The sequence below is a fragment of the Monodon monoceros genome, unplaced genomic scaffold (genome assembly GCF_005190385.1).
Source record: "Monodon monoceros isolate NGI ecotype Baffin Bay Population unplaced genomic scaffold, NGI_Narwhal_1 Super_Scaffold_5, whole genome shotgun sequence".
Classification (NCBI taxonomy): Eukaryota; Metazoa; Chordata; class Mammalia; order Artiodactyla; family Monodontidae; genus Monodon; species Monodon monoceros.
Window position 1 is genome coordinate 23054470 of NW_021703782.1, and position 26242 is coordinate 23080711.

Sequence of the window (26242 nt, forward strand, 5' to 3'; positions counted from 1 at the left end):
TCTTTCCCTGGTCAGATCTCCAGGGATTTGGTTTTTCAGCAAATTAGTTGGAAAATGCCACACAATGAGGACATACTCTGCTATGTTCTATACCTCTGTTATCATTTGATCCTAACAGAGATCATTACATCTATTTCAGAGTAGAAAGAAACAGAAACTAAGAGATAAGGATGTTGTAACTGTTGTTCACAGTAACATGGCTGGTGGGTGGTAGGCAGTCCTAGGCATGATACCCAAATTGTAAGTCTGAAGTCCCAGCTCTTTCTGTCCACCACTGTCCCCAGAATCAGCACCTGTCATGCTCCTGAGAGAGAAAAGGAATGACTTGCCTGCCTCCCCTTCACTAAGTTGAATGTTCACATCCCAGGCATCCATGTTTGTGCTTAAGGCAAGTCTGTGTTCTCTTTCAGGACAGATAGATGAGCTGGCCTACATCTCAACCAAAGAGTACTGGTTTGATGGGCGGGAGAAGTCCATGGTGTGCGCCGTGTCGTCAGATGGCACCGTGTGTGCCTGGGATCTGCAAGAGGTGAGCTGTCCAGGAGGGAGCCAGGATGAGAAGTGACCAGATCCTGCTATGTCCTCAGTCTTAGCAAGGCCCTTTGCCTTTATTCTTTACCATCACAGCCAACTTGTGAGGTGAGGAGTGGGAGCCCTATTGTACAGATGAGAAATCTGAGCTGCAGGAGGCTCAGTCGCTGTGCCAGGTCACACTTCAGACTTGAGTCTGATTGATCGCAAATGCCCTTGACTTTCTGCTGTCCTGCCTCAGGGAGATGGGCATTTTTGCAGTGCCTGATGGAGGCTGTTTATGCAAGGGGATTGACAGCTGCCATGCCCAGTTCTGTGCTGTCCACATTGGAGCCAATGCCAGCCTCTGGGTGGTTTTGCCCAGATAATGCAGCTTTTACTCACCCCACTTGCAAACTTAAGTGTTAAAACCTCGATAACTTGGTTGGTACTAATTGTTAAAAGCTTTCCTATCCATTTTCATATTCTCTGATTGCTCTTTTTTGTTGTTTAAAGGATACAGTTATTTGCCTCATATGTCTTTCCTCCATGGTCAGTTTTTTCATTTGTTTATGTTTTTTTTCTCTTCCACGTGCTTTATTTTCCTCATATACATTGTGATGTTTGACATTATAATTTCGAGTGAAGGTTTCTGGTGACTGATGGGTGCAGGTGGCTGGTTTCTGTTTCATTGCAGTTGGGTTGCCCTGACCCACCTTATGCTGTGGACATGAGACCACACAGGCTTAGATGAGGGGCTCTCGGGCAGGAAGAAGACCTGAAGGCTGGGAGGTTCCATAGTTGCCAAAACAAAAAGGTCTTGACTTGAACATAAAGAGCTTTGGTGCTGGGGTGGCAGACCTTTTCTGTAAAGGGCCAGAGAGCAAATATTTCAGGCTTTGCAGACCACGTGGTCCTGTTGCAACTACTTAACTATGTGGCTGAAATGCAGAAGCAGCTGTATACAAGTAAACAAAAAGGGAGTGGCTGTGTTCCAATAAAACTGTACTTATGGACACTCACATGTGAGTTTCTTGTTTTTTTCATGTGTCATGAAATATTCTTTGATTTTTTTTTTTTAACGAAAATACAAAAATGGTCAGTGGGCTGGGTTTGGCTGCAGGCCATGGTTTGTTGAACTCTAGTGTGGTCCATTGGTCACAGTGTGGGACTGTTAGACAGGGCTAGACCCCTCGGCACCTATTCTGCCTGGCTTCCCAATCTTAATCCTCTTTGTGAACACATCTCCAATCTTATTTTATTTTTAAAAAGCTCAATCATTTTGTTGGAGTCATGCAGTATGTAGCCTGTTTCTGAACTCTGTTTCCCTGGTTGCTACTTCCTATTCTGAAATGGGAAGGGGAGTTTCACTGCTTCTTTACCCACTTCCATACTACTAGCCACTGGCGAATAATGTGTATTCTCCGAGACCTACTTGACATGAGCCAGTCACCGGTGCTGAGTCCCTACTAGTAATAGTCTTGTTAGCTGTTTAAGCAACAGAAATCAACTGTTGATTTGCTGATGTGAGGGGGAAGAAAGAAAAGAATGGAAGAATACTGGGATATCATGATTGGAAAAAGATCATGCTAACGTGATAACACCTGATAGAAAAAGAACCATAATAACTCCAAATTGGAAATAAACCCCATGTGGCAACTCTGAGAAACTCAGAAACAGCAATTAGAGGATTGGTTCTCTGATGCCCTGTCCTAATGTGCTGTGGGCCTGCTGGACCCGGGCTCTTACCTCGCTGTTCTAGCTTTCAGAATCGTGGGAGAGACCATGTGTCTGGGAATCAGCCCATCTCGGACCAGTCACTTTCCTCTGTGCTAATGGCCGTGACAGGGCATGGGCCTTCGCCAGGCCTGGCCCGCGGTGGCACTGCTGGGCACACCACTGGGAAGGGCATGTTCTGAGCAGGGCAGTTGTAGATATGCAACAAAAACTGTTTACAACTACAAGGCTGAATTAGCTTATCTGTAAACCTGGGTTCCTTGGGGACCAAGTGAGATGCTCCACGTGGAAATTCTCTTTATGCAGCCCTGCACAGCCCAGGTCCTGAGTACAGCCCAGGTCCCCAGCACAGCCTGGGTCCCAAGCACAGCCCAGATCCTGGGCAGGGTGGGTAGTGTTGGGTCCTGCCTCCCTGCCCAGCCTTCTTTAGTTGAGCCATAGGTAACCACTGGGAGTGCTTCAGACATCCTGTGCCCAGTGCACATGAAGGACCCCACCCTCAGTCCCCCTGCAATGGCACCAACCCCAGGCAGTCTCAACACCCATGCTCAGCCACTGCTCTACTCCAGGACACACCTGTCTCCTCTGTGGTAGAACATTGCTCCTGTGTTGTGTTCCCTACCATGCTGTGCAGCCTGTGAGGATGGGGATCACATCCTTTACACCTGCACATCCCCTGTGTGCACTGGGTGATGGTCAAATGAATGAAAATAATAAGCATTTAGGAAATAAATGGGCCCTATGTGAGTTGTTACGTTAATTTTGTTGTTGCCTAGGGCACGGAGCTCTGTCGAGCCCTCTACAGCCTGCAGCTCTGGTGAATTTGGTGACTTACCCTCGGCTGCAACTGGCTGTCACCGTGGATGAGCGGGGACTGATCAAAGTATGGAAAGCAGAGAACGGGTGTAAGCAAGCCTCCTGCCTGCCTACATACTCGTCTTCATTGGAGGCCTGTGACTTTCCGGAAGGCCCCCGCCTGCTGGTGAGTGACCCAGCTCTCAGGAACCTCTGCTGTTTCCCAGGGTCTGTGGACCTGGCACCAGACCGCTGTGCCAGGTGGCACTTCAAGCCAGGCCCTCCACATGGCAGACCAAGTGACCAAGTAATTCTGCTCAGTCCCCCAAGCTCCTCCTTGCCTGCCACATGGAGGGCAGACTCCTCATCCCCCTTTGGCTCTAGTGTGCCACAGCCTGTTCCCTGGCCCCATCTCTGCAGCCTCTCACCCTCTCAGAGGTCCAGCCCTGTGGGCTGCCTGTGTTTTCTTGTCCACGGGCCCCTGCTTTCCTGTCTCCTGGTCCTACTCATAGTCTTTCTTCTCCTTGCAGTTCCTTCTCACTACTGCATTCTCACCCTTCTTTCCCCCTTTTCAAGTCTCCACAAGGGCCCAACTGAAAGGAAAACTGAGGCATATTCGACAGAATGCAAGCATTTGCTCCAGATGATGAAGGCCTTCTGTTGCCAGGACATTTGTTTTAGAGGTGATTCTTGGGCATTGGGAGGGAGCATTTGGCCAGAGAGAAATGGCAAAAGTGGGTGTTAGCTGGCAGATTGAGGAAGTGGCTCTCACCTGGGGGCAGTATCCTCCTCCTGGAGGGAAGGAGGTCTTTGAAAGCATGGGCAAACTGGCATCGCAAATATCAAGATGAGCAGACATCCGGGAACAGTTTCATATGTAAACAGAACTAATTCTGTAAAAGAACTAAGCTCGTAAACAAAAAGGTAAAACCTGATGAAACAGATTTCACATAAACAACTCTAGTTGTTTAAAGAAGACTTTGGAATAAGTGTAATTAACATCTCCAGAGCAATCTGAGAATATATTGTATAGATGAAGAGGAATCCACTAAGGTTCTCTCTTGGGAATGGAAGAGCACATGATTCACACATACTTGTCAGTGAAGGACAATTAGAAAAATTAGAAAATATATCAAGTAAGAGAGCTAAAAAGAGCAAACGGTTTCTAGGCCAAGATTCAGAAGATGGCAGAAATCAAAGTGCTGAGCCTAAAAATGGGGCTGCTTTTGTCCTGGAGATGTTTACTACAAAGCTAAGGGGCTGAGCAGAGCTTTAATAGCCAAGTAGACAAAAGTTGGACTGCAGGGCCACCAAGGAATGGAGCCCTGTGAATCCTCTTACATTGGGGTGGGTTATCAAGTTGCAACCTAAGAGTGAGGGTGGTCTGAAAGTAAACAGTCCCTGCACTGGCTGCCCAGTTACTGGGTGGGAGTAAATGAAAATCCTTTCTGGAGAAGGTTAACAACTCCCAAGGCCTCTCTTTTCAAATACAGTGTGCAGGACTCACTTAGAGATAAGTAGGCACATGAGGTAAGATGATATGAACTACCCAAGGCAATCTACAGATTCAGTGCAATCCCTATCAAACTACCATTGGCATTTTTCACAGAACTAGAGCAAAAAATTTTTTAATTATATGGAAACACAAAAGACCCCGAATAGCCAAAGCAATCTTTAGAAAGAAAAATGGAGCTGGAGGAATCAGACTCCCTGACTTCAGACTATACTACAAAGCTACATTAATCAAGAGAGTATGTATCCTGCTACTTTACCAAATTCATTGATTAGCTCTAGCAGTTTTCTGGTAGCATCTTTGGGATTCTCTATGTATACTATCATGTCATCTGCAAACAGTGACAGCTTTACTTCTTCTCTTCTGATTTGGATTCCTTTTATTTCTTTTTCTTTTCTGATTGCTGTGGCAAAAACTTCCAAAACTATGTTGAGTAATAGTGCTGAGAGTGGGCAACCTTGTCTTGTTCCTGATCTTAGTGGAAATGCTTTCAGTTTTTCACCATTGAGGACAATGTTGGCTGTGGGTTTGTCATATATGGCCTTTATCATGTTGAGGAAAGTTCCCTCTATGCCTACATTCTGCAGGGTTTTTATCATAAATGGGTGTTGAATTTTTTTATTTTGGGGTGTTGAATTTTGTCGAAAGCTTTCTCTGCATCTATTGAGATGATCATAAGGTTTTTCTCCTTCAATTGGTTAATATGGTGTATCACGTTGATTGATTTGCGTATGTTGAAGAATCCTTGCATTCCTGGAATAAACCCCACTTGATCATGGTGTATGATCCTTTTAATGTGCTGTTGGATTCTGTTTGCTAGTATTTTGTTGAGGACTTTTGCATCTATGTTCATCAGTGATATTGGCCTGTAGTTTTCTTTCTTTGTGACATCTTTGACTGGTTTTGGTATCAGGGTGATGGTGGCCTCTTAGAATGAGTTTGGGAGTGTTCCTCCCTCTGCTATATTTTGGAAGAGTTTGAGAAGGATAGGTGTTAGCTCTTCTCTAAATGTTTGACAGAATTTGCCTGTGAAGCCATCTGGCCCTGGGCTTTTGTTTGTTGGAAGATTTTAAATCACAGTTTCAATTTCAGTGCTTGTGATTGGTCTGTTCATATTTTCTATTTCTTCCTGGTTCAGTCTTGGCAGGTTGTGCATTTCTAAGAATTAGTTCCTTTCTTCCAGGTTGTCCATTTTATTGGCATAAAGTTGCTTGTAGTAATCTCTCACGATCCTTTGTATTTCTGCAGTGTCAGTTGTTACTTCTCCTTTTTCATTTCTAATTCTATTGATTTGAGTCTTCTCCCTTTTTTTTGTGATGAGTCTGGCTAATGGTTTATCTATTTTGTTTATCTGCTCAAAGAACCAGCTTTTAGTTTTATTGATCTTTGCTATTGTTTCCTTCATTTCTTTTTCATTTATTTGTGATCTGATCTTTATGATTTCTTCCCTTCTGCTAACTTTGGGGATGTTTTGTTCTTTGTTCTCTAACTGCTTTAGGTGCAAGGTTAGGTTGTTTATTTGAGATGTTTCCTGTTTCTTAAGGTAGGATTGTATTGCTATAAACTTCCCACTTAGAACTGCTTTTGCCGCATCCCATAGGTTTTGGGTCGTCGTGTCTCCATTGTCATTTGTTTCTAGGTATTTTTTGATTTCCTCTTTGATTTCTTCAGTGATCACTTGGTTATTAAGTAGTGTATTGTTTAGCCTCCATGTGTTTGTATTTTTTACAGATCTTTACCTGTAATTGATATCTAGTCTCATAGTGTTGTAGTCAGAAAAGATACTTGATACAATTTCAATTTTCTTAAATTTACCAAGGCTTGATTTGTGACCCAAGATATGATCTATCCTGGAGGATGTTCCATGAGCACTTGAGAAAAATGCGTATTCTGTTGTTTTTGGATGGAGTGTCCTATAAATATCAATTAAGTCCATCTTGTTTAATGTATCATTTAAAGCTTGTGTTTCCTTATTTATTTTCATTTTGGATGATCTGTCCATGGGTGAAAGTGGGGTGTTAAAGTCCCCTACTATGATTGTGTTACTGTCGATTTCCCCTTTTATGGCTCTTAGTATTTGCCTTATGTATTGAGATGCTCCTATGTTGGGTGCAGAAATATTTACAATTGTTATATCTTCTTCTTGGATCGATCCCTTGATCATTATGGAGTGTCCTTCTTTGTCTCTTCTAATAATCTTTATTTTAAAGTCTATTTCGTCTGATATGAGAATTGCTACTCCAGCTTTCTTTTGATTTCCATTTGCATGGAATATCTTTTGCCATCCCCTCACTTTAAGTCTGTATGTGTCCCTAGGTCTGAAGTGGGTCTCTTGTAGACGGCATATATATGGGTCTTGTTTTTGTATCCATTCAGCCACTCTGTGTCTGTTGGTGGGAGCATTTAATCCATTTACATTTAAGGTAATTATCGATATGTATGTTCCTATTCCCATTTTCTTAATTGTTTTGGGTTTGTTATTGTGGGTCTTTTCCTTCTCTTGTGTTTCTTGCCTAGAGAAGTTCCTTTAGTATTTGTTGTAAAGCTGTTTTGGTGGTGCTGAACTCTCTCAGCTTTTGCTTGTCTGTAAAGGTCTTAATTTCTCCATCAAATCTGAATGAGATCCTTGCTGGGTAGAGTAATCTTGGTTGCAGGTTTTTCTCCTTCATCACTTTAAATATGTCCTGCCACTCCCTTCTGGCTTGCAGAGTTTCTGCTGAAAGATCAGCTGTTAACCTTATGGGGATTCCCTTGTGTGTTATTTGTTGCTTTTCCTTTGCTGCTTTTAATATGTTTTCTTTGTATTTAATTTTTGATAGTTTGATTAATATGTGTCTTGGCATGTTTCTCCTTGGATTTATCCTGTATGGGACTCTCTGTGCTTCCTGGACTTGATTAACTATTTCCTTTCCCATATTAAGGAAGTTTTCAACTATAATCTCTTCAAATATTTTCTCAGTCCCTTTCTTTTCCTCTTCTTCTTCTGCGACCCCTATAATTCGAATGTTGGTGCATTTAATGTTTTCGCAGAGGTCTCTGAGACTGTCCTCAGTTCTTTTCATTCTTTTTTCTTTATTCTGCTCTGCACTAGTTATTTCCACTACTTTATCTTCCAGGTCACTTATCCATTCTTCTGCCTCAGTTATTCTGCTATTGATCCCTTCTAAAGTATTTTTAATTTCATTTATTGTGTTGTTCATTGTTGCTTGTTTCCTCTTTAGTTCTTCTAGGTCCTTGTTAAATGTTTCTTGCATTTTCTCTATTCTATTTCTAAGATTTTGGGTCACCTTTACTATCATTATTCTGAATGTTTTTTCAGGTAGACTGCCTATTTCCTCTTCATTTGATAGGTCTGGTGGGTTTTTACCTTGCTCCTTCATCTGCTGTGTGTTTTTCTGTCTTCTCATTTTGCTTACCTTACTGTGTTTGGGGTCTCCTTTTTGCAGGCTGCAGGTTCGTAGTTCCTGTTGTTTTAGGTGTCTGTCCCCAGTGGCTAAGGTTGGTTCAGTGGGTTGTGTAGGCTTCCTGGTGGAGGGGATTAGTGCCTGTGTTCTGGTGGATAAGGCTGGATCTTATCTTTCTGGTGGGCAGGTCCACATCTGGTGGTGTGTTTTGGGGTGTCTGTGGCCTTATTATGATTTTAAGCAGCGTCTCTGCTAGGGCAGGGTTGTCTTACTGTCTTGGTAGTTGTTTGGCATAGGGTGTCCAGCACTGTAGCTTGCTGGTCATTGAGTGAAGCTGGGTGTTTGTGTTGAGGTGGAGATCTCTGGGAGATTTTCGCCGTTTGACATTACGTGGAGCTGGGAGGTCTCTTGTGGACCTGAAATCAGCTGAAGTTGGCTCTCCCACCTCAGAGGCACAGGAGCACCAAGAGCCTTTCATCCACATGGCTCAGAATAGAAGGGAGAAAAAATAGAAAGAAAGAAAGAAAGAGGATAAAATAAAGTTATTAAAATAAAAAATAATTATTAAGAAAAAAAATTTTTGAAAAATAAAAAGAAAACGGACTGACAGAACCCTAGGGCAAATGGTGAATGCAAAGCCATACAGACAAAATCTTACACAGAAGCATACACATACACACTCACAAAAAGGAAAAGGGGAAAAAATAATCTATCTTGCTCCCAAACTCCACCTCCTCAATTTGGGATGATTTGTTGTCTATTCAGGTATTCCACAGATGCAGGGTACATCAAGTTGACTGTGGAGATTTAATCTGCTGCTCCTGAGGCTGCTGGGAGGGATTTCTCTTCCTCTTCTTTGTTCGCACAGCTCCCGGGGTTCAGCTTTTGATTTGGCCCCACCTCTGCATGTAGGTGGCCTGAGGGCATCTGTTCTTCGCTCCGACAGGACAGGGTTGAACAGCTGATTCGGGGGCTCTGGCTCACTCAGGCCGGGGGTGGGAGGGGTACGGATGCTGGGCGAGCCTGCAGCGGCAGAGGCCAATGTGACGTTGCAGCAGCCTGAGGCACGCCGTGCGCTCTCCCGGGGAAGTTGTCCCTGGATCACAGGACCCTGGCAGTGGCAGGCTGCACAGGCTCGCGGGAGGGGAGGTGTGGATAGTGACCTGTGCTTGCACACAGGCTTCTTGGTGGCAGCAGCAGCCTTAGCATCTCCTGCCTGTTTCTGGGGTCCGCGCTGTTACCGCGGGTGTCCGCGCTGTTACCGCGGGTGTCCGCGCTGTTACCGCGGCTCGTGCCCATCTCTGGAGCTCCTTTAAGCAGCTCTCTTAATTACCTCTCCTCGAGCACCAGGAAACAAAGAGGGAAGAGAAAGTCTCTTGCCTCTTCGGCAGGTGCAGACTTTTTCCCAGACTCCCTCCCTGCTAGCCGTGGTGCACTTACCCCTTCAGGCTGTGTTCACGCTGCCAACCCCAGTCCTCTCCCTGCGATCCGGCTGAAGCCGGAGCCTCAGCTCCTAGCCCCCGCCCGCCCCGGTGGGTAAGCAGACAAGTGTCTCGGGCTGGTGACTGCTGGTCGACACCGATCCTCTGTGCAGAAATCTCTCTACTTTGCCCTCCGCATCCCTGTTGCTGTGCTCTCCTCCGCAGCTCTGAAGCTTCCCCCCTTGCCACCTGCAGTCTCCACCCGCGAAGGGGCTGCCTAGTGTATGGAAACCTTTCCTCCTTCACAGCTCCCTCCCACTGGTGCAGGTCCCATCCCTATTCTTTGGTGTCTGTTTTTTCTTTTGCCCTACCCAAGTACGTGGGGAGTTTCTTGCCTTTTGGGAGGTCTGAGGTCTTCTGCTGAGGTCAGCATTCAGTGGGTGTTCTATAGGAGCAGTTCTACGTGTAGATGTATTTCCGATGTATCTGTGAGGAGGAAGGTGATCTCTGTCTTACTCTTCCGCCATCTTCCTCAACTCTAAAGGGTAGTCTTTCCAACAAATGGTGCTGTCGAAAATGGATATCTGCATAGAAAAGAATGACATTTGATCCTTACCTTACACCATATACAGAATTGACTCAAAATGGATCAATGACATAAATATAAGACCTAAAACAACAAAACTCTTAGAAGAAAACACAAGACAAAAGCTTCATGATATTTGATTTGGTAATGACTTCTTAGAAAACAGTTAGTACTGACAATGATGTGGTGAATTTGGCATGCTTGTGCACTGTCAGTGGGAATTTAAAATGGTACAGCTACAATGGAAAAAAGTATGGAGGTTCCTTAATAAATTAAAAGTAGAATTACCATATTACCTAGAAATTCCACTTCTGGATATATACCAAAAACAAAGTAGGGTCTTGAAGAGATATTTGTACACTCACATTCCTAGCAGCATTATTCATATTATTTAAAACATGGATGTAACTCAAGTGCCCATCAAATGATGAATGAATAAGCAAGATGTGGTATATACTTACAATGGAATATTTCATTGTTTTATTCTAAAAACTTCATTTTTAGGAAGGAAATTCTGCAATATGCTACAACATAGTCAAACCTTGAATACATTATGTTAAGTGAAATAAACCAGGAACAAAAAGACAAAAACTGTATAAGTCCAGTGATATGAGGCATTTACAGTAGTCAAAATCAAAAAGACAGAACATATAATGGTGGTTGCCAGAGGCTGGGGGAATGGAGAAGTTGAGTTGTTTAATAGGTATACAGTTTCAGATTTACAATGAAAAGAGTTATAAGGATGGATGGTGGAGATGGCTGCACAACAATGTGAATGTATTTAGTACCACTGAACTGAATGCTTACAAATTATTAATATGGTAAACTTTATGTTAGATATATTTTAACTCAATAAAAAAGAAAGGTTAGGGCTTCTCTGGTGGCGCAGTGGTTGAGAGTCCGCCTGCCGATGCAGGGGACACGGGTTCGTGCCCTGGTCCGGGAAGGTCCCACATGCTGCGGAGCGGCTGGGCCCATGAGCCATGGCTGCTGAGCCTGCATGTCCGGAGCCTGTGCTCCACAACGGGAGAGGCCACAACAGTGAGAGGCCCACGTACCACACACACAAAAAAAAAAGAAAAAAAAAGAAAGAAAGTTTAAAAAAAAAAGAAAGAAAAAAAGAGACATCACTGAAAGCTAACATGAAACAAAGCTGTGTCTGGGTCCCACTCTGCATCCTGTCTGGGTTTGCAGGCATCACAGAAACCCATCTGGGTACTTGGCAAGTTTGAGAATAGGATGTGGGCACCTGTAGGAAAGTTCAATGTGTCGGTGACAAATGCTTCCCTGCCACTTGGAAGGGCACCTCACATTGGGTATAATGAATTAAATGGTGCCCCCACTGAATATGTCCATGTTCTAATCCCTGGAACCTGTTAGTGTGACATTATTTTGGAAAAGGGTCTTTGCATATGTAATTATATCAAAAACTTATTTGCAATCATTCTAGATTATCCAGGTGGGCCCGAAATCTAATGACAAGTGTCCTTATAATAAGAGGAGAAGACACTGACAGAAAGGAGGAGAAAGACCATGTGAAAATGGAGGCAGAGATTGGAGTGAGCAGCCACAAGCCAAGGAATGCCAACAGCCATTCGCTGAAGTTGGAAATTGCAAGAAAAGGAATCTTTTCTAGAGTCTCTGGAGAGATCATGGCCCTGCAAACACCTTGATTTTGGACTTCTGGCCTCCAAAACTGTGAGAAAATAAATTTCTGCTCTTTTAAGCCAAAAAAGAAAGAAAGAATGGCTGATAACTTCCCAATCTGGGGAGAGAAGATTTGGACATACAAGTTCATGAAGCTAATAGGTCAACACCAAATATCAACCCAAAATGATCTTCTCAAAGACAGACTATTAAAAAACTGTGTAAAATCAAAGACAAAGAGAGAATTTTTAAAACTGTCAAGAGAAAAACAAACCCTCACATAATAAAGGAACCCCCAATAAGTCTATCAGTGGATACTCAGTGGAAACCTTGCAAGCGAGGAGAGAGTGGGATGAAAAATTCAAAGCGCAGAAAGAGAAACACTGCCAAAGAAGTTTACCCAGCAAAGCTATCTTTCAAAAATGAAGAAGAGATGTTTGTTCTCAAACAAAAGCTGAGGGAGCTATTCTACACTAGACCTGCCTCACAAAAAATGCTGAAAGGATTTCTTCAAGCTCAAAGGAAATGACGGTAATTACTAACATGAGAACGTATGAAAATATAAAACATTCTGGGTAAAGGTATGTATATAGACAAATTCAGAATATTGTAATACTGTAATACAGTGTTGTGTTAATCACTTTAGTATAAAGGTTAAAGGATAAAATTATTAAAAATGACAATAATAATAATTTGTAAAAATATACAATATACAAAGAGGTAAATTTTGCCATCAAAAACATAAAATGTGGTGTGGGGGAGTAAAAGGGTAGCATTTTTGTATGCTATTGAAGTTAAGTTGTCATCAACTTAAAATAAACTGTTACATCTATGTTTTATGTAAGGTTCACGGTAACCACATAGCAAAAACCTACAATAGATACATAACAGTTAAAGAGAAAAGAATCAAAGCTTACATTACAGAAAAGCATAAATTCACAAAGAAAGCAAGAGAGGAAGAAAGAACAATGGAACTACAAGAGTCAGAAAAATATTAATAAGATGGCATTAGTAAGTCCTTACCCATCAACAGTTATTTTAAATATAAATGGATTAAATTCTCCAGTCAAAAGGCAGAGGAGCTGGATTTTTTTAAAAAAAGATCCAACGAAATGCTCCCTACAGAAAACTCACTTCAGGTTCAAAGACACATACAGACTGAAAGTGAAGGGGAAAAAAATATTTCCTGAAAATGCAAACAACATGAGACCATGGATAGTTATATCAGACAAACTTTATTTAACTTTTTAACATTTTTATTGGAGTATAATTGCTTTATAATGGTGTGGTAGTTTCTGCTGTATAACAAAGTGAATCAGCTATACATATACATACATCTCCAGATCTCCTCCCTCTTGCATCTCCCTCCCACCCTCCCTTAGCCCACCCCTCTAGATGGACACAAAGCACTGAGCTGATCTCTCTGTGCTATGTTCCTGCTTCCCACTAGCTATCTATTTTACATTTGGTAGTGTATATATGTCCATGCCACTCTCTCACTTCTTCCCAGCTTACCGTTCCCCCTCCCCATGTCCTCAAGTCCATCCTCTATGTCTGCATCTTTGACAAAGAGACTTTAACTCAAACACTGTAACAAGAGACAAAGAAGATCATTACATAATGATAAAGGGGTTGACTCACCAAGAGAATATAACAATTGTAAATTCATATGCACCCAACATTGGAGCACCCAAATATATTAACAGTGAAGAAGGCAGAAATAGACAACAATACAATAATAGTAGAAGACTTTACTATCCCACTTTTAACAATGAACAGACCATATAGACAGAAAATCAATAAGGAAACACTGGACTCAAACTATACTTTAGGCCAAATGGACCTAACAGACATATGCAGAATATTCCATCCAAGAGCAGTGGAATACATATTCTTCTCCAGTGCACAAGGAACATTCTCCAGGATAGATCATATGCTAGCTCACAAAACAATTCTCAGCAAGTTTAAGAAGACTGAATTGATACCGAACAACTTTCCAAACCATGATGGTATGAAACTAGAAATCAATTAACAGGAGAAAAACTGAAAACCTCAGAAATATGTGGAAATTAAACAGCACACTCCTCAACAACCAGTGGGTCAAAGAACAAATCAAAACAGAAATGAAATATCTTAAAACAAATGAAAATGGAAACACAACACACTAAAACTTATGGGAAGCAGCAAAAGCAGTTCTAACAGAAGTTTGTAACAATATATGACTACGTTAAGAAAAAATAAATATCTCAAATAACCTAACTTCACACATCAAAAAATTTAAAGAAAAGAACAAGCTACATCCAAAGTTAGCAGAGGAAAGGAAACAACAAAAATCAGAGCAGAATCAAATGAAATAGAGACCAGAAAAACAATAGAAAAAAATTGAACAGCACATTAAAAGGATCATACACCATGATTAAGTGGAATTTATCCCTGTGCTGCAAGGATGGTTCAACGTATGCAAATCAATAAATGTGATACACCACACTAATAAAATGAAAGATAAAAATATAATCACTGCAATAGATGGGGAAAGCATTTGATGAAACAAAATATCCTTTCATGATAAAAAAAAAACTTCACAAATTGATTATAGAATACAGGTAATATTCAACAATCCTATAGCTAAAATCACACTCAAGAGTGAAAGGGTGAAAGCTTTTCCTCCAAGATCAGAAACAAGGAAACAAGACAAGGGTACCCAGAGTGGCACCACACATATTCAACATGATACCAGAAGTCCCAACCAGAGAAGTTAGGCAAAAATAAGAAATAAAAGGCATGCAAATCAGAAAGAAAGGAGTAAAACTGTTTTCAGATTTATGGTCTCATAGATAGAAAATCCTGAAGACTCCATCAAAAACTGTTAGCACTAATTTTTAAAATTCAGTGAAGTTCCAGGATACAAAAATCAACATCCAGATATCAATTTCATTTCTATACACTAGCAACCAAATATCTGAAAAAGAAATAAAGAAAACAATCTTATTTATAATAGCATCCAAAACAATTAAATACTTAGGAACAAATTTAACCAAGGAGGCAAAAGATCTGTACACTGCAAACTATGAGACCTTGATGAAAGAATTTGACAAAGACACAAATAAATGGAAAGATACCCCATGTTCATGGATCAGAATTAACATTGTTAAAATATCCACACTACCCAAGGCCATCTACAGATTCAATGTCATTCCTATCAAAATTCCAATGGCATTTTTCACGTAAATAGAAAAAACAATCCTAAGATTCGAATGGAACCACAAAGACCACAACAAACCAAAGCAATCTTGACAAAGAATAAACAAAGCTGGAGTTACCACACTTCCTGTTTTCAAACCTTATTACAAAGTTATAGTAATCAAAAGAGTATGGCATAAAAACAGACACATAAAACAATGGAACAGAGTAGACAGCCCAGAAATAAACCCACACATGTACAGTCAATTATTATTTGACAAGGGAGCCAAGCATACTTACTGGGGAAAGGATAGTCTCTTCAAATAATGGTGTTAGGAAAACTGGATATCACATGTAGAAGATGAAGCTGGACTCTTAATTTACACCACTCACAAAAATTAACTTAAAATAGATTAAAGACATAAACATAAGACCTGAAACTGTAAAACTCCTAGAAGAGAACATAGGGTAGAAGCTCCTTGACATTTGTCTTAGTGATTTTTTGGATATGACATCAAAAGCACAAACAGCAAAAGCAAAAATTAAAAAATGGGACTACATCAAACTAAAAACCTGTACAGCAAAGAAACAATTCACAAAATGAAAAGACAACACATGGACTGAGAGTAATATTTGTAAACAAACTAATAAGGGGTTAATATCCAAACTACATAAGAAATTCATTTAACTCAACAGCAAAAAATCCAAGCAATTCAATTAAAAAATGGACAGACGATCTAAATAGACAGTTTTCCGAAGAACACATATAAATGACCAACAGGTGTATGAACAGATGCTCAACATCAACAATCATTAATGAAACACAAATCAAAACCACAATAAGATATCACTTCAAACCTATTAGAATGGCTATCATAAAAAAGACAAAAGATAAAAGTGGAGGAAAGGAATGCCTGTACACTGTTGGTGGGAATGTAAATTGGTGCAGCCATTATGCAAAACAGTATGCTCAAAAAATTAAAAAGAGAACTACCATATGATCCAGGAATCCCACTTCTGGGTATATAGCCAAAGGAAATGGAATAAAATTACTATCTCAAAGAAATATCTGCACTCCCATATTCACTGAAGCATTATTCACAATAGACAAGATATGGAAACAACCTTAGTGTCCATCAACAGAAGAATGGTTAAAGAAGATGTGACAAATATATCTACATATATAGATATACACACAATGGAATATTATTTAGCCAAGAAAAAGAATGAAATCTTGCCTTTTGAGCAACATGGATTGACCATGAGGGCATTATGCTACGTGAAATAAATCAGAAAGACAAATACTGTGTGCTATCACTTATACATGGAATGTAACAAAGCTGAAACTCACATAAACAGAGTAGGATGGTAGTTGCCAAGGTCTAGGAATTGGGGGAAATGGGGACATGTTGATCAAATGGTGGAAACTTCCAGTTATAAGATGAATAAGTTCTGGGCATCTAACATACAGCATGGTGACTACAGTTAACTATACTGTATTATATACTTCAAAGTTGCTAAGAGAGTAGATCTTAAATGGCTTAACCACACACACACAAAAGTAACTGTGTGAAGGAATGGAAAAGTTAACTAACCCTACTGTGGTAATCATTTTGCAATTATGTATCTGTAGCAAATCATCACACTGTATACCTTAAACTCACTCAATGTTATATGTTAATTATTTCTCAATGAATATGGAATACAAAACAAAACTGCAGTCCACCATTGTTGGCTTAGTTGATCAGACTGGCATCCCAACACAGTCTATTGGAGGAAGCCTCTCCTCACTCACTTTTGGGAGTAGCCTCTGCCTTGTATATTAACTAGTTATTCTAGTCACTCCTAAGGTCACCAGTCTAAAAAGCAGGTATGTTGATCTCAGACAAAAAGAGACTGATGAGATGAATCTGTCCTGGCTAAGGTGCCAACTAGTGAATTATAGTCCTTTCAGACCTATACTATAGCACCTTTAAGCTACAGAAGGAGCTGAGAAGGACCTTAAGGACTACTGCTTCAAGATCCTATAACAATTTAAGTTGGAATACAGCATATGGTAGACACAGCACAAAGTGGCAGCAGCCAAAGTGCAAACGCACCAGGAACTAACAGTACCTTCTTAGGCAGAACTTGCTGTGTGGTAAAATCAGTTAGAAAGCCAAGAGCAGCCCAGAGGTAGGCCCCTCCATTGAACACTTGAGTCATTCTGCTCCCTGTGCCAACTGTTCTAAAATTATGTCCAGGATTTAATTTATGGAGGTGACCAAGTGATGATACAGAGAATCCAATGCCTCTGAAACTCATTAGTTACATTTCCTGAAAGAAGGGGACATGCAACACCACACAGGGCTAGTGGGTAAGTACCAGGTTTGGTCACGAGGCACAAGCAGGAACAAGGAGAAAGCCTATGCCAGAGTGTTTATTGGAATTTTGACAGAAAATGTAAGGGAGGGCAGAGTAAACAATTTAGGATTGCTTAGTTTGAATAATTCTGGTGGGTTTTAGGTTATAGGTGTGGTCTCTAGTTGCCTGGTACCTGACCCTGGGACATTTTAGGTCAGGGGAAATATTGGCTTAGTGTGTAAGTTAGATAAACGGGGTAATTGAGGCTCTAGACTCCAGATTGGTTGGTTGATTTGCATATGAAAGACAAGCTCCCAGAGAGCCCTTTGCTAGCCCAGTGTGGGGCAGTCTCTCCCTGGCCAGACAGCTTTTTAAGATGTCAAAACATCACAAAATACAGAAAATGAAAACTTGATTAATACACTGCTGCTGCTCTACATGGCCGTTTGTCCACCAGGCTCACTCATCTCAAGACCCATATGCCAGGACCACACAAATGCTGAAGGAGTGTGAACCTGCCTAGGTACAGACACCCTGAACCCATCTGCATGAAGAGGGGCCAGAAATCACCAACATTTATTGGTATTCTTTGGCCCTAGAGAATGGACCAACTCTAAAAATAGAGTTACCATGTGATCCTGTAATCCCACTCCTGGGCATATATCCAGAGAAAAGTCTAATTTGAAAAGATACATGCACTCCAATGTTCATAGTGGCACTATTAACAATACCAAGACATGGAAACAACGTAAGTGTCCATCAACAGATGAATGGATAAAGAAGATGTGCTATTTATATGCAATGGAATATTACTCAGTCATAAAAAGAGAATGAAATAATGCCATTTGCAGCAACATGGATGGACCAAGAGATTATCATACTAAGTGAAGTAAGTCAAACAGAGAAAGATAAATATCATTTGATATCACTTATATGTGGAATCTTAAAAAAAAGATACAAATGAACTTATTTATGAAACAGAAATAGATCCACAGACATAGAAAACAAACTTATGGAACCAGAAGGGAAAGGAGGGGAGGTATAAATTAGGAGTTCAGAATTAACATATACACACTACCATATATATAATAGATAATCAACAAGGACCTACCGTATAGCACAGGGAACTATAATCAATATTTTGTACTAACCTGTAAGGGAAAAGAATCTGAAAAGAATCACTTTGCTGTACACCTGAAACTAACACAACATTGTAAATCAACTATACTTCAATAAAAAAATATATAATGCTTCCTTTGGAATTTTCCTGAAGGTCAATGACCAGTGGGTATCTTTACTGTGCATTGGCAGGAGGCTATCTTAACCCATGAACTGATTATTTTGCTATCAATGAATAGAAAATTTAGTCCATACATTACAATTTTTTAAAAAGAGAAATTTATTTTTTAAATATCTATTTATTTGTTTGTTTGTTTGGCTGTGCCAGGTCTTAGTTGCTGTGTGCAGGATCTTCGTTGCGGCATGCAGGATCTTTAGTTGTGGCATGTGGGAATCTTTTAGTTTCGGCATGTGGGAATCTTTTAGTTTCGGCATGTGGGATCTAGTTCCCTGACCAGGGATCGAACCTGGGCCCCCTGTATTGGGAGCGTAGAGTCTTAACCACTGGACCACCAGGGAAGTCCCGAGACAATTTATTTAAGAAATTGACAATTAGTCCTTATTGTTTTGAGTGCAATTTGAATCCATCCTCACTTCTAAATTCCACTGCCACTTTCTTATTGTGAGTCACTTCACCAACCAGAACAATTACTGCGATCCCCAGTTCCACTCTTTCAATCCTGCAGTAGTGCCTCTGCTCAGCTTCTAAAACTGCCATTTTCTTGTTTAAAACCTTACCTGGGAAAGTGTCCAGCTACAGATTGTAATGGTGACCACCTGAATCTGAATCTCGTCAACCTTCCAAACCAGAAGATCAACAATGACAAGTAAAACAACACAAATAAAGAACACTAATAAAATTACTATTGGCCATGCTTTAGATATACTAGGGTGCAGAGAATACCATGAACTTCTAATTATTTACAAGTAGAGAAATGAAAAACAAATTTCAACAGGCTCTCATTGAGACAGGCCAGGGACCTGGGACCTTTTGCTGCAGTGCTGCAATGCTTGCACCTGGACAAACCTCTCCTCAAGCAAAAAAGTACAAAGAAACTATAAGGGACTAAAAATAACTGAGTGCATGCGCAGTTGGGACAAATTATGGACAAAAGATACAAAAAGAACAAAAAACCTCCCTACTGTCACTTCTGAAGACCTGGGAGCAAATAAACAGGGTGTCCGGAGCAAAAGCAGGGTACTGAACATGCCCCCTGCACTCAACACCACCAGAGGGGTGGACAAAACACTTAAGCCACCCCTCTGGCCCAACCCCTGGACACCCCCTACGCTCACCCCATATAAAGAACCAGCTCACTTACCCCCCCCCCACCAAGTGAGCAAGGGAAGCTGTAACTTGTTCTGGCTCCCCACTGCTGCAGCAGGGGCCCCAATAAAGCCTTGCCTGAATTTCTTGTCTGGCCTCTAGTCAATTTCTATTTATTGAGGAAGGCCAAGAACCCTGGTCGGTATCATCATGGCTGGTAAAAGTCTACAGGCATGAAGAATGAGTGAAGGTGAACTTAAGAGATTCTGTGAAAAAGAAGAGTGGAACAGAAGATGCAGATAAAGATAGACAAAATCACTTCCAGAAAGTGAAATTACAACAGTAAGTGTCAAAATGCTAAACACAAGTTGAAGAATTGTCAATTCCTGGCATCAGCTACAATAATTGGGCTTGAAAGTAAGCAGAACTATAGGTATTAGCCTTTGGAATGCATTGCTTCTGGGGGGAGAATCTGCCAAATGGAGAAGTGGTGGCAGTGAAAAGAAAGAAGGAAGAAAAAGGAAGAAGTAAAAGTTAAGGATCCTACAGAAACCAAAGACAAACATGTCACGCCACCTCTCCTCTCTTTCTGCCACCATCCCAACCGTTACCAACATAATCAAAAATTTTAAATGCATTTTAAAATACTGTTAGAAAAGGGCACTCTAACGCCGGGAAAATTATCAACAAAAGGCCTAGGACTGAAAAAAAATTAACTCAATTCAACATAAAGTATACAAAAAGTAAATAGAAAATTAAAATTAAAATATTTCCTGTGATAGATATTCTTTCCAAAAATTAATAAGGGAGCAGAATACTGTAACAAACTTCTAAATTGAATTAAGTATTCATAAACAAGCAATTAGTTTTAAAACAGTAAGTTTTTTAACATTGAATGCATGCATTGAATCAGCAATTTTAAAAACTAATGACAAAAAAGGACAAAACACACAAAAAATTCAATGAAAGTCAATCAAGTTCAGAAAAGGAATTGAAGAAAAAGACAAAGTCCACCAGGGAAGGAAGAGAAAATTATAGGGTGCCCAAGAGAGTACAGATTGGAATAAAATTTTAATAAGGGACTTTGAGGAAAGGCAGGAAGACAACAAAGAGAGTACATCTGAGATATTTTTAAAAGAGTAAAAAAGTTTAAGGAGAAAGTGGATGAAATGCCAGGCAGGCAAGAAAAAAAAATCTGATCTTTATATAATTCGAGTTACTAGAAAAGAAAAAGAAACACAACAGAAATAAATATTGATATTTAAATCTGTAAGGCAAGAAAACTATCTGGAAATAAAAGATAACTTAAATTTACATGTTGAGAGGGCCTACCTTGTACCTGGGAAAATGATTCAAAAACAAATCACTTTGAGAAATATGTTAGTAAAACAACTCTAAGGAAAAAAATCATCAGGTCCTCTAAACAAAATAATCAAATTACCTATAATGAGAAGAATATTAGTCTAGCACCAGCCTCTCAAGAGCAACATACAATACAAAGCAACAGTGGAACAGCATTTTCAAAATATTCCATAGAACAAAAGTTACCCAAGGTTTTTATATTCAGCCAAGCTGCCTTTAACGTATCAAGTCTATAAGTAAACAGTTTCGACTGTGCAAGAACCCAGGGACTATTGTGCAGGTGAGTCATTCATGAGGAATCTACTATAGGATGAGCTCATGTAAACAGCACACACTGAGGAAACCTTGGTAAATGATTGCTGGTGATTATTTAATATATTTAATTGTAAATCAAATACTAACACAAGAGTAGGGTAATGGGTGAGAGAATAGTGTTTAATTGTTACATGTTCTGACTATGTGGAAAGAATTCCATTAAAAATGGGAGGAGAAGAGAGGGAGAAGAGTGAAATTTGAAAAAGGTAACTGACTGTTGTATATATGAGTGTCAATGAGTACCATTTAAAACTGACAGACTAGATAGCAAAAGATTTTTTAAGAAAAATGAAAATTAAGGGCATTGTAACAGGTATACATATAAAGAGTACTTAGAACAAAACAGAATCTAAAAACCAAATAAAGTAATAAAAGAAAATTTTGTTACATTTATTGTAAATAATATATATCAATTATAGCATAAAATAATATGTCAGAATTGAAACAAAATGTACTTGTAACATTAAAAGTACATGGGCAAGGAAAAAAAAAAAAGAATGTACCAACTTGATCGACCAGGGTCAAGGCACACATACAAAGGCCCACAACCCCTGAATGCCCCACTCAAAATTCTCAGAGTCTCCCATACACGTACGCACTGATGCCTGAATATTCTTGCTTCACACACACACACACACACACACACGCACACACTCACCAGTGATAAATGCTGATGAATGCTTAATAAAATGCTTTCCAAGGGTAGGTAGGAAAGCTTTGATTTACGGAGCTTCACAACTTACCTGGTGTAACTATTCTCAGCATGACTAATTTCAACCTGACATCACAGAGCTGGGAAGAGATATGCACCATTGACTATACCAAGCTAGTATGAGCCAGTTCCAGTGCACCCCATCCCCTTTCATGTGAATATGTGCACACAGTCTGACTGCACCCTGAGTAACACCCTGAACTCTCACCCCAGATATACAAAACCACACTACATATCTCCAGAACATATCTCAGAACATACAATCTTTAATATACACTAAACACACCCATACAACTGCTACCTGAAACCTGAATGTACATACAAAACACCTCTCACTACCTTATTTTTACACAAAACCACTCACCTTGAATGTGCTCAAATACCAACATATGCAACCAACACACTACCCGTATATTCACAACAAATAACCTGTAGATACATAGGCTCTCAAAAAACACCAAGTATACAGTTGTTTCATGAACCACCCAAAAAATACCCACACACAATCCCATAGTCCCAAAATACATATACTCCACAATTGCTGAACACACAAACCTACACAGCCTCTGTTTCCAAATACACACACTGAACCTCTCCCGTATCTCAGAATACACACCCCATAAGCCCCATGAACCTAAAGACACACACACAGGCACAAAACAACCAAACTTGCCAAATATATAGAGGACCATCCCACAAACATTGAAAACACACATATAAGCAACTCCACCAAGTTCTTCAACCAGTACATTCCAGAAATGACACAAAGAGGATCCCTGAATGCTTTAATACACACACAAAGCCCTTATGCACACTCTCATAAACTAACCATGAACATACACCCCTCATGCTCAGATACATAAAAGACACAAAAACACCAGCAATCCCTCAACTGTAGCTACATACACTCATGACCCCCCCACACACATGGACACACACACCAGCAAATATTCCCAATCTCTAAATATATATATCCCCCAAAACACTATACATCATCCTTACATTTCCAGAATCCAACATTACCACCACAATCCCCAAACATTTCCAAACACAAAAATCCCAGCATTCCAGGAAACCACTGTGACCATTTCTGACTACCTCAAACCCTATGAATTCACCCACGCCCTGATGGATATACACACAAACCAGTACACACTCCTAAGACATGGACACATCTCCAGCATATCATATATAAATACACATAAAACCCCTTCCAAATCCCAAATTACACATCTTAAACCTCCATACCCCTAAATACTTACTTAGAACCATATCATATACTTCCAGTACAAATAAATTCTCTCATTCTCCTGTATACACATAACTCCATTACTATATCAACACAAAAATACTTACTTCCAGATACAAATAACCCCCAGGAAAAATGCAAACACATACTCTAGAAAATATTCATCTAATCTGCTACGCTCTTTGAATACACACACAAACTCAACATACATGTTTCTCACCACAAGCCCCAAATATACCCCCAATTACTCAGCATACTACAAATATGGAAACATACCAACCTATAACCAAAAACAGACATGAGGCTTCACACTATCTGCATATACATAATCCCACACTCCCAAATACTCACACTGAAATAACACCACCTACTTCCAGAATACAGATTCATATAAACCCACACCACACAACACATTCATATGCACATATACATTATACCACCAGTCCCATAAAACAGTCATACACCTTCCCTCACACACCCCAAAACACACAATTCCTGAAAACCACCAAAAGAAATGCACATAATACAGCATGCCCTGAAGAGATACAAATGATCCCTCTACGTTTCAAAAATAAGCAAAACACACGACCCTACACCAAAAATAATAAACACAAGTACTTTTTCCAACTTTTCCACTATGTACATGCAGCTAACCCTTCAAAACCCACCATCAGACACGCATTTCTAACATGCTGGGAGAAAACACACATAAACACACATTCCCAAAGTCTTACAGTACAAATACATAACCCGAACAACTACAGTACATCTGAATTACATCTCAAACCCTCTACATAAACTCAAATACATCCACTCTCACAACAACACACTCATGTCTTCCACTTAACCCCAAATATCCACACAGACATCACCAACCCACAAATACAAATACACTACTCAGATTCTCACCAACTCCATAAATACACAAATAAACCTCACGCCAGGAATTCATGGAAACACATTCCCAATAGGCTCCCAAATAATGATATACATAAAACCACCCACTGCCCATGAGGTCCTACAATCCCTGGAAGATCTACAAATACACATATACAACATGACACTTCCAGATACACATAAACACCCACAACTCCCCAACTGCCAAAAACAAGGATGTAACTTCTTAATATCCTTAAATACAGACACTGAACTCCAACAAGCCACAAACGCACATATATATAATTCACACTACAAACACACCCACACAGTACTTTCACGACCCCAGAATACAAACATAAACTACCTTAAGCCCCATACGCACCTGCCATGGTGTGTTATGAAGCAAAGCCTTAATAACCTGAATCAGCACTCCCTAGAGAAGTGTGGAGATATATACCATATAATTAATTTTAATGATATAATAGATGTGTGCACATAATTTACAAATAACATAAAATGTACACTACTCTTCACTGTAAATTCTATATACCGAATTGATTCTTACCTAATGCTTTCGTTGATTTTTGCTGAACTCTTGCATCCCCAGCCAACCTATGCTTGCAATTCTGTCGTGATTTGAGAGTATCAGACTACGAATAAATGCTTATTGTTACATTCAGCAAATTTACTCCTCTCATTGACAAAAGAGTACAGTTTGAACATAAGTGTTGATTGATATTTTTATGTTAAAAAGTTACTAGTGGGCTTCCCTGGTGGCGCAGTGGTTGAGAGTCCGCCTGCCGATGCAGGGGACACGGGTTCGTGCCCCGGTCCAGGAAGATCCCACATGCCGCGGAGCGGCTAGGCCCGTGAGCCATGGCCGCTGAGCCTGCTCATCCAGAGCCTGTGCTCCGCAACGGGAGAGGCCACAGCAGTGAGAGGCCTGCATACCGAAAAAAAAAAAAAAGTTACTAGTAAAGCTATGAGGATGTTCGCTAGATCTTCACTCATATTCCAGTGACCTGAGCTACACCTTTGGAACCAGATGAGGGTTTTCAACTCGCAAGAACTTCCCTCTAGCTTTTGTACTCTTCAGAACGCGCAGACTAGAACTGCACCTGTTTAATAGCTCGCACACACTATTTACCCCGCACTGTAGGCCCCGCAATCACTGAACCCTTCATGCAGCCAGCTCCCCAGTGGTGCCAGTAACCCTGGGGTAAACACCTCAAGGGAATCGAGCTCTATGGGGGCGTGAGGGGAGTCTCCTTACACGGACAAGGGCACAAATAACCCACAGGGTGAACAACAGCACATAGCGGTGACACCTGAGGGGTGAAAAGTCCCCGTACCCCTTACCTCAGGATTCCTATAATCGACTCTAGAGGCCGCCATGAGAGACCCCGCCCCCCCGACGGCCGTTGGGGCCCCGCCCTCCGCGCTCGCGCATGCGCTCCTGTCTTCCGGAGCAAACTGCCCCAACAGATGCCGGGAGCCGTTGGAGGACGGCGGTCCGCGTGCCCGAGAGCCCCGCCCCAGTGGGCGTGCGCAGCCGTGCAGGCACGGGGCGCGCGGGCATCTGTTCCAGAAGTTCTGCAGGAGAGGAGAGAAGTGAAGGGTCGGGCACGCTGCGGAACTTCTCAGGCGACGCTCCTCGCCGGGAAGCTTCGTGACGGTCTCTTCTTAAAACCAGCTCTTGTGAGATGTGCACTCGTGATTTTTATATTGCACACGTGAAACCCATGCACTTAGATACAAAGAGTTCTGGAGAGCTCCACTCTAAGCACAGTAGCCTCAAGTTGGGACAAGTGCTTTTATGCCCTTTGGACAGCAGTTCCTTGGTTCTTGTTTATGCCTTTCAAAAACCAGTAGGTCCTTTTTCCTAGCAAGCCTGAAGTTTCCATTAAAGAACAATTCTAGGAAAGAATTTCAGACCTGGGAAACACTCTTAAGATACTGTCTCCTGACTCTGTTCCTAGAGTTTTTTCCAAACGCATTTACCCTAATAGAATTTTTTTTCTTAGTGTATTAAATACATGGAGGTTTTTCAATAAATGTTGATTCACAGGTGTTTCCTTTGTATGGTTTTGTCTTTTTTTTAATAACTTTGAGAAAGAGTTGACAATCTGGGCCAATTTCAACACAGCAGGTAATATGGGAACAATTTTACTTTCCCTCCTTCCTTTTTTGTAATATCTTGCAG

The 26242-nt window shown here is 40.7% G+C and overlaps 1 protein-coding gene across 1 annotated transcript in view; it reads left to right on the plus strand.

Annotated features, from left to right (window-relative positions):
* The window catches only part of LOC114883786, a 46990-nt gene that overhangs the window by 12171 nt on the left and 8577 nt on the right, over window positions 1–26242 (plus strand). The window contains 2 exon segments of the mRNA XM_029201811.1: window positions 411–536; window positions 3033–3229. Coding sequence (XP_029057644.1) covers window positions 411–536; window positions 3033–3229 — 323 coding nt within the window.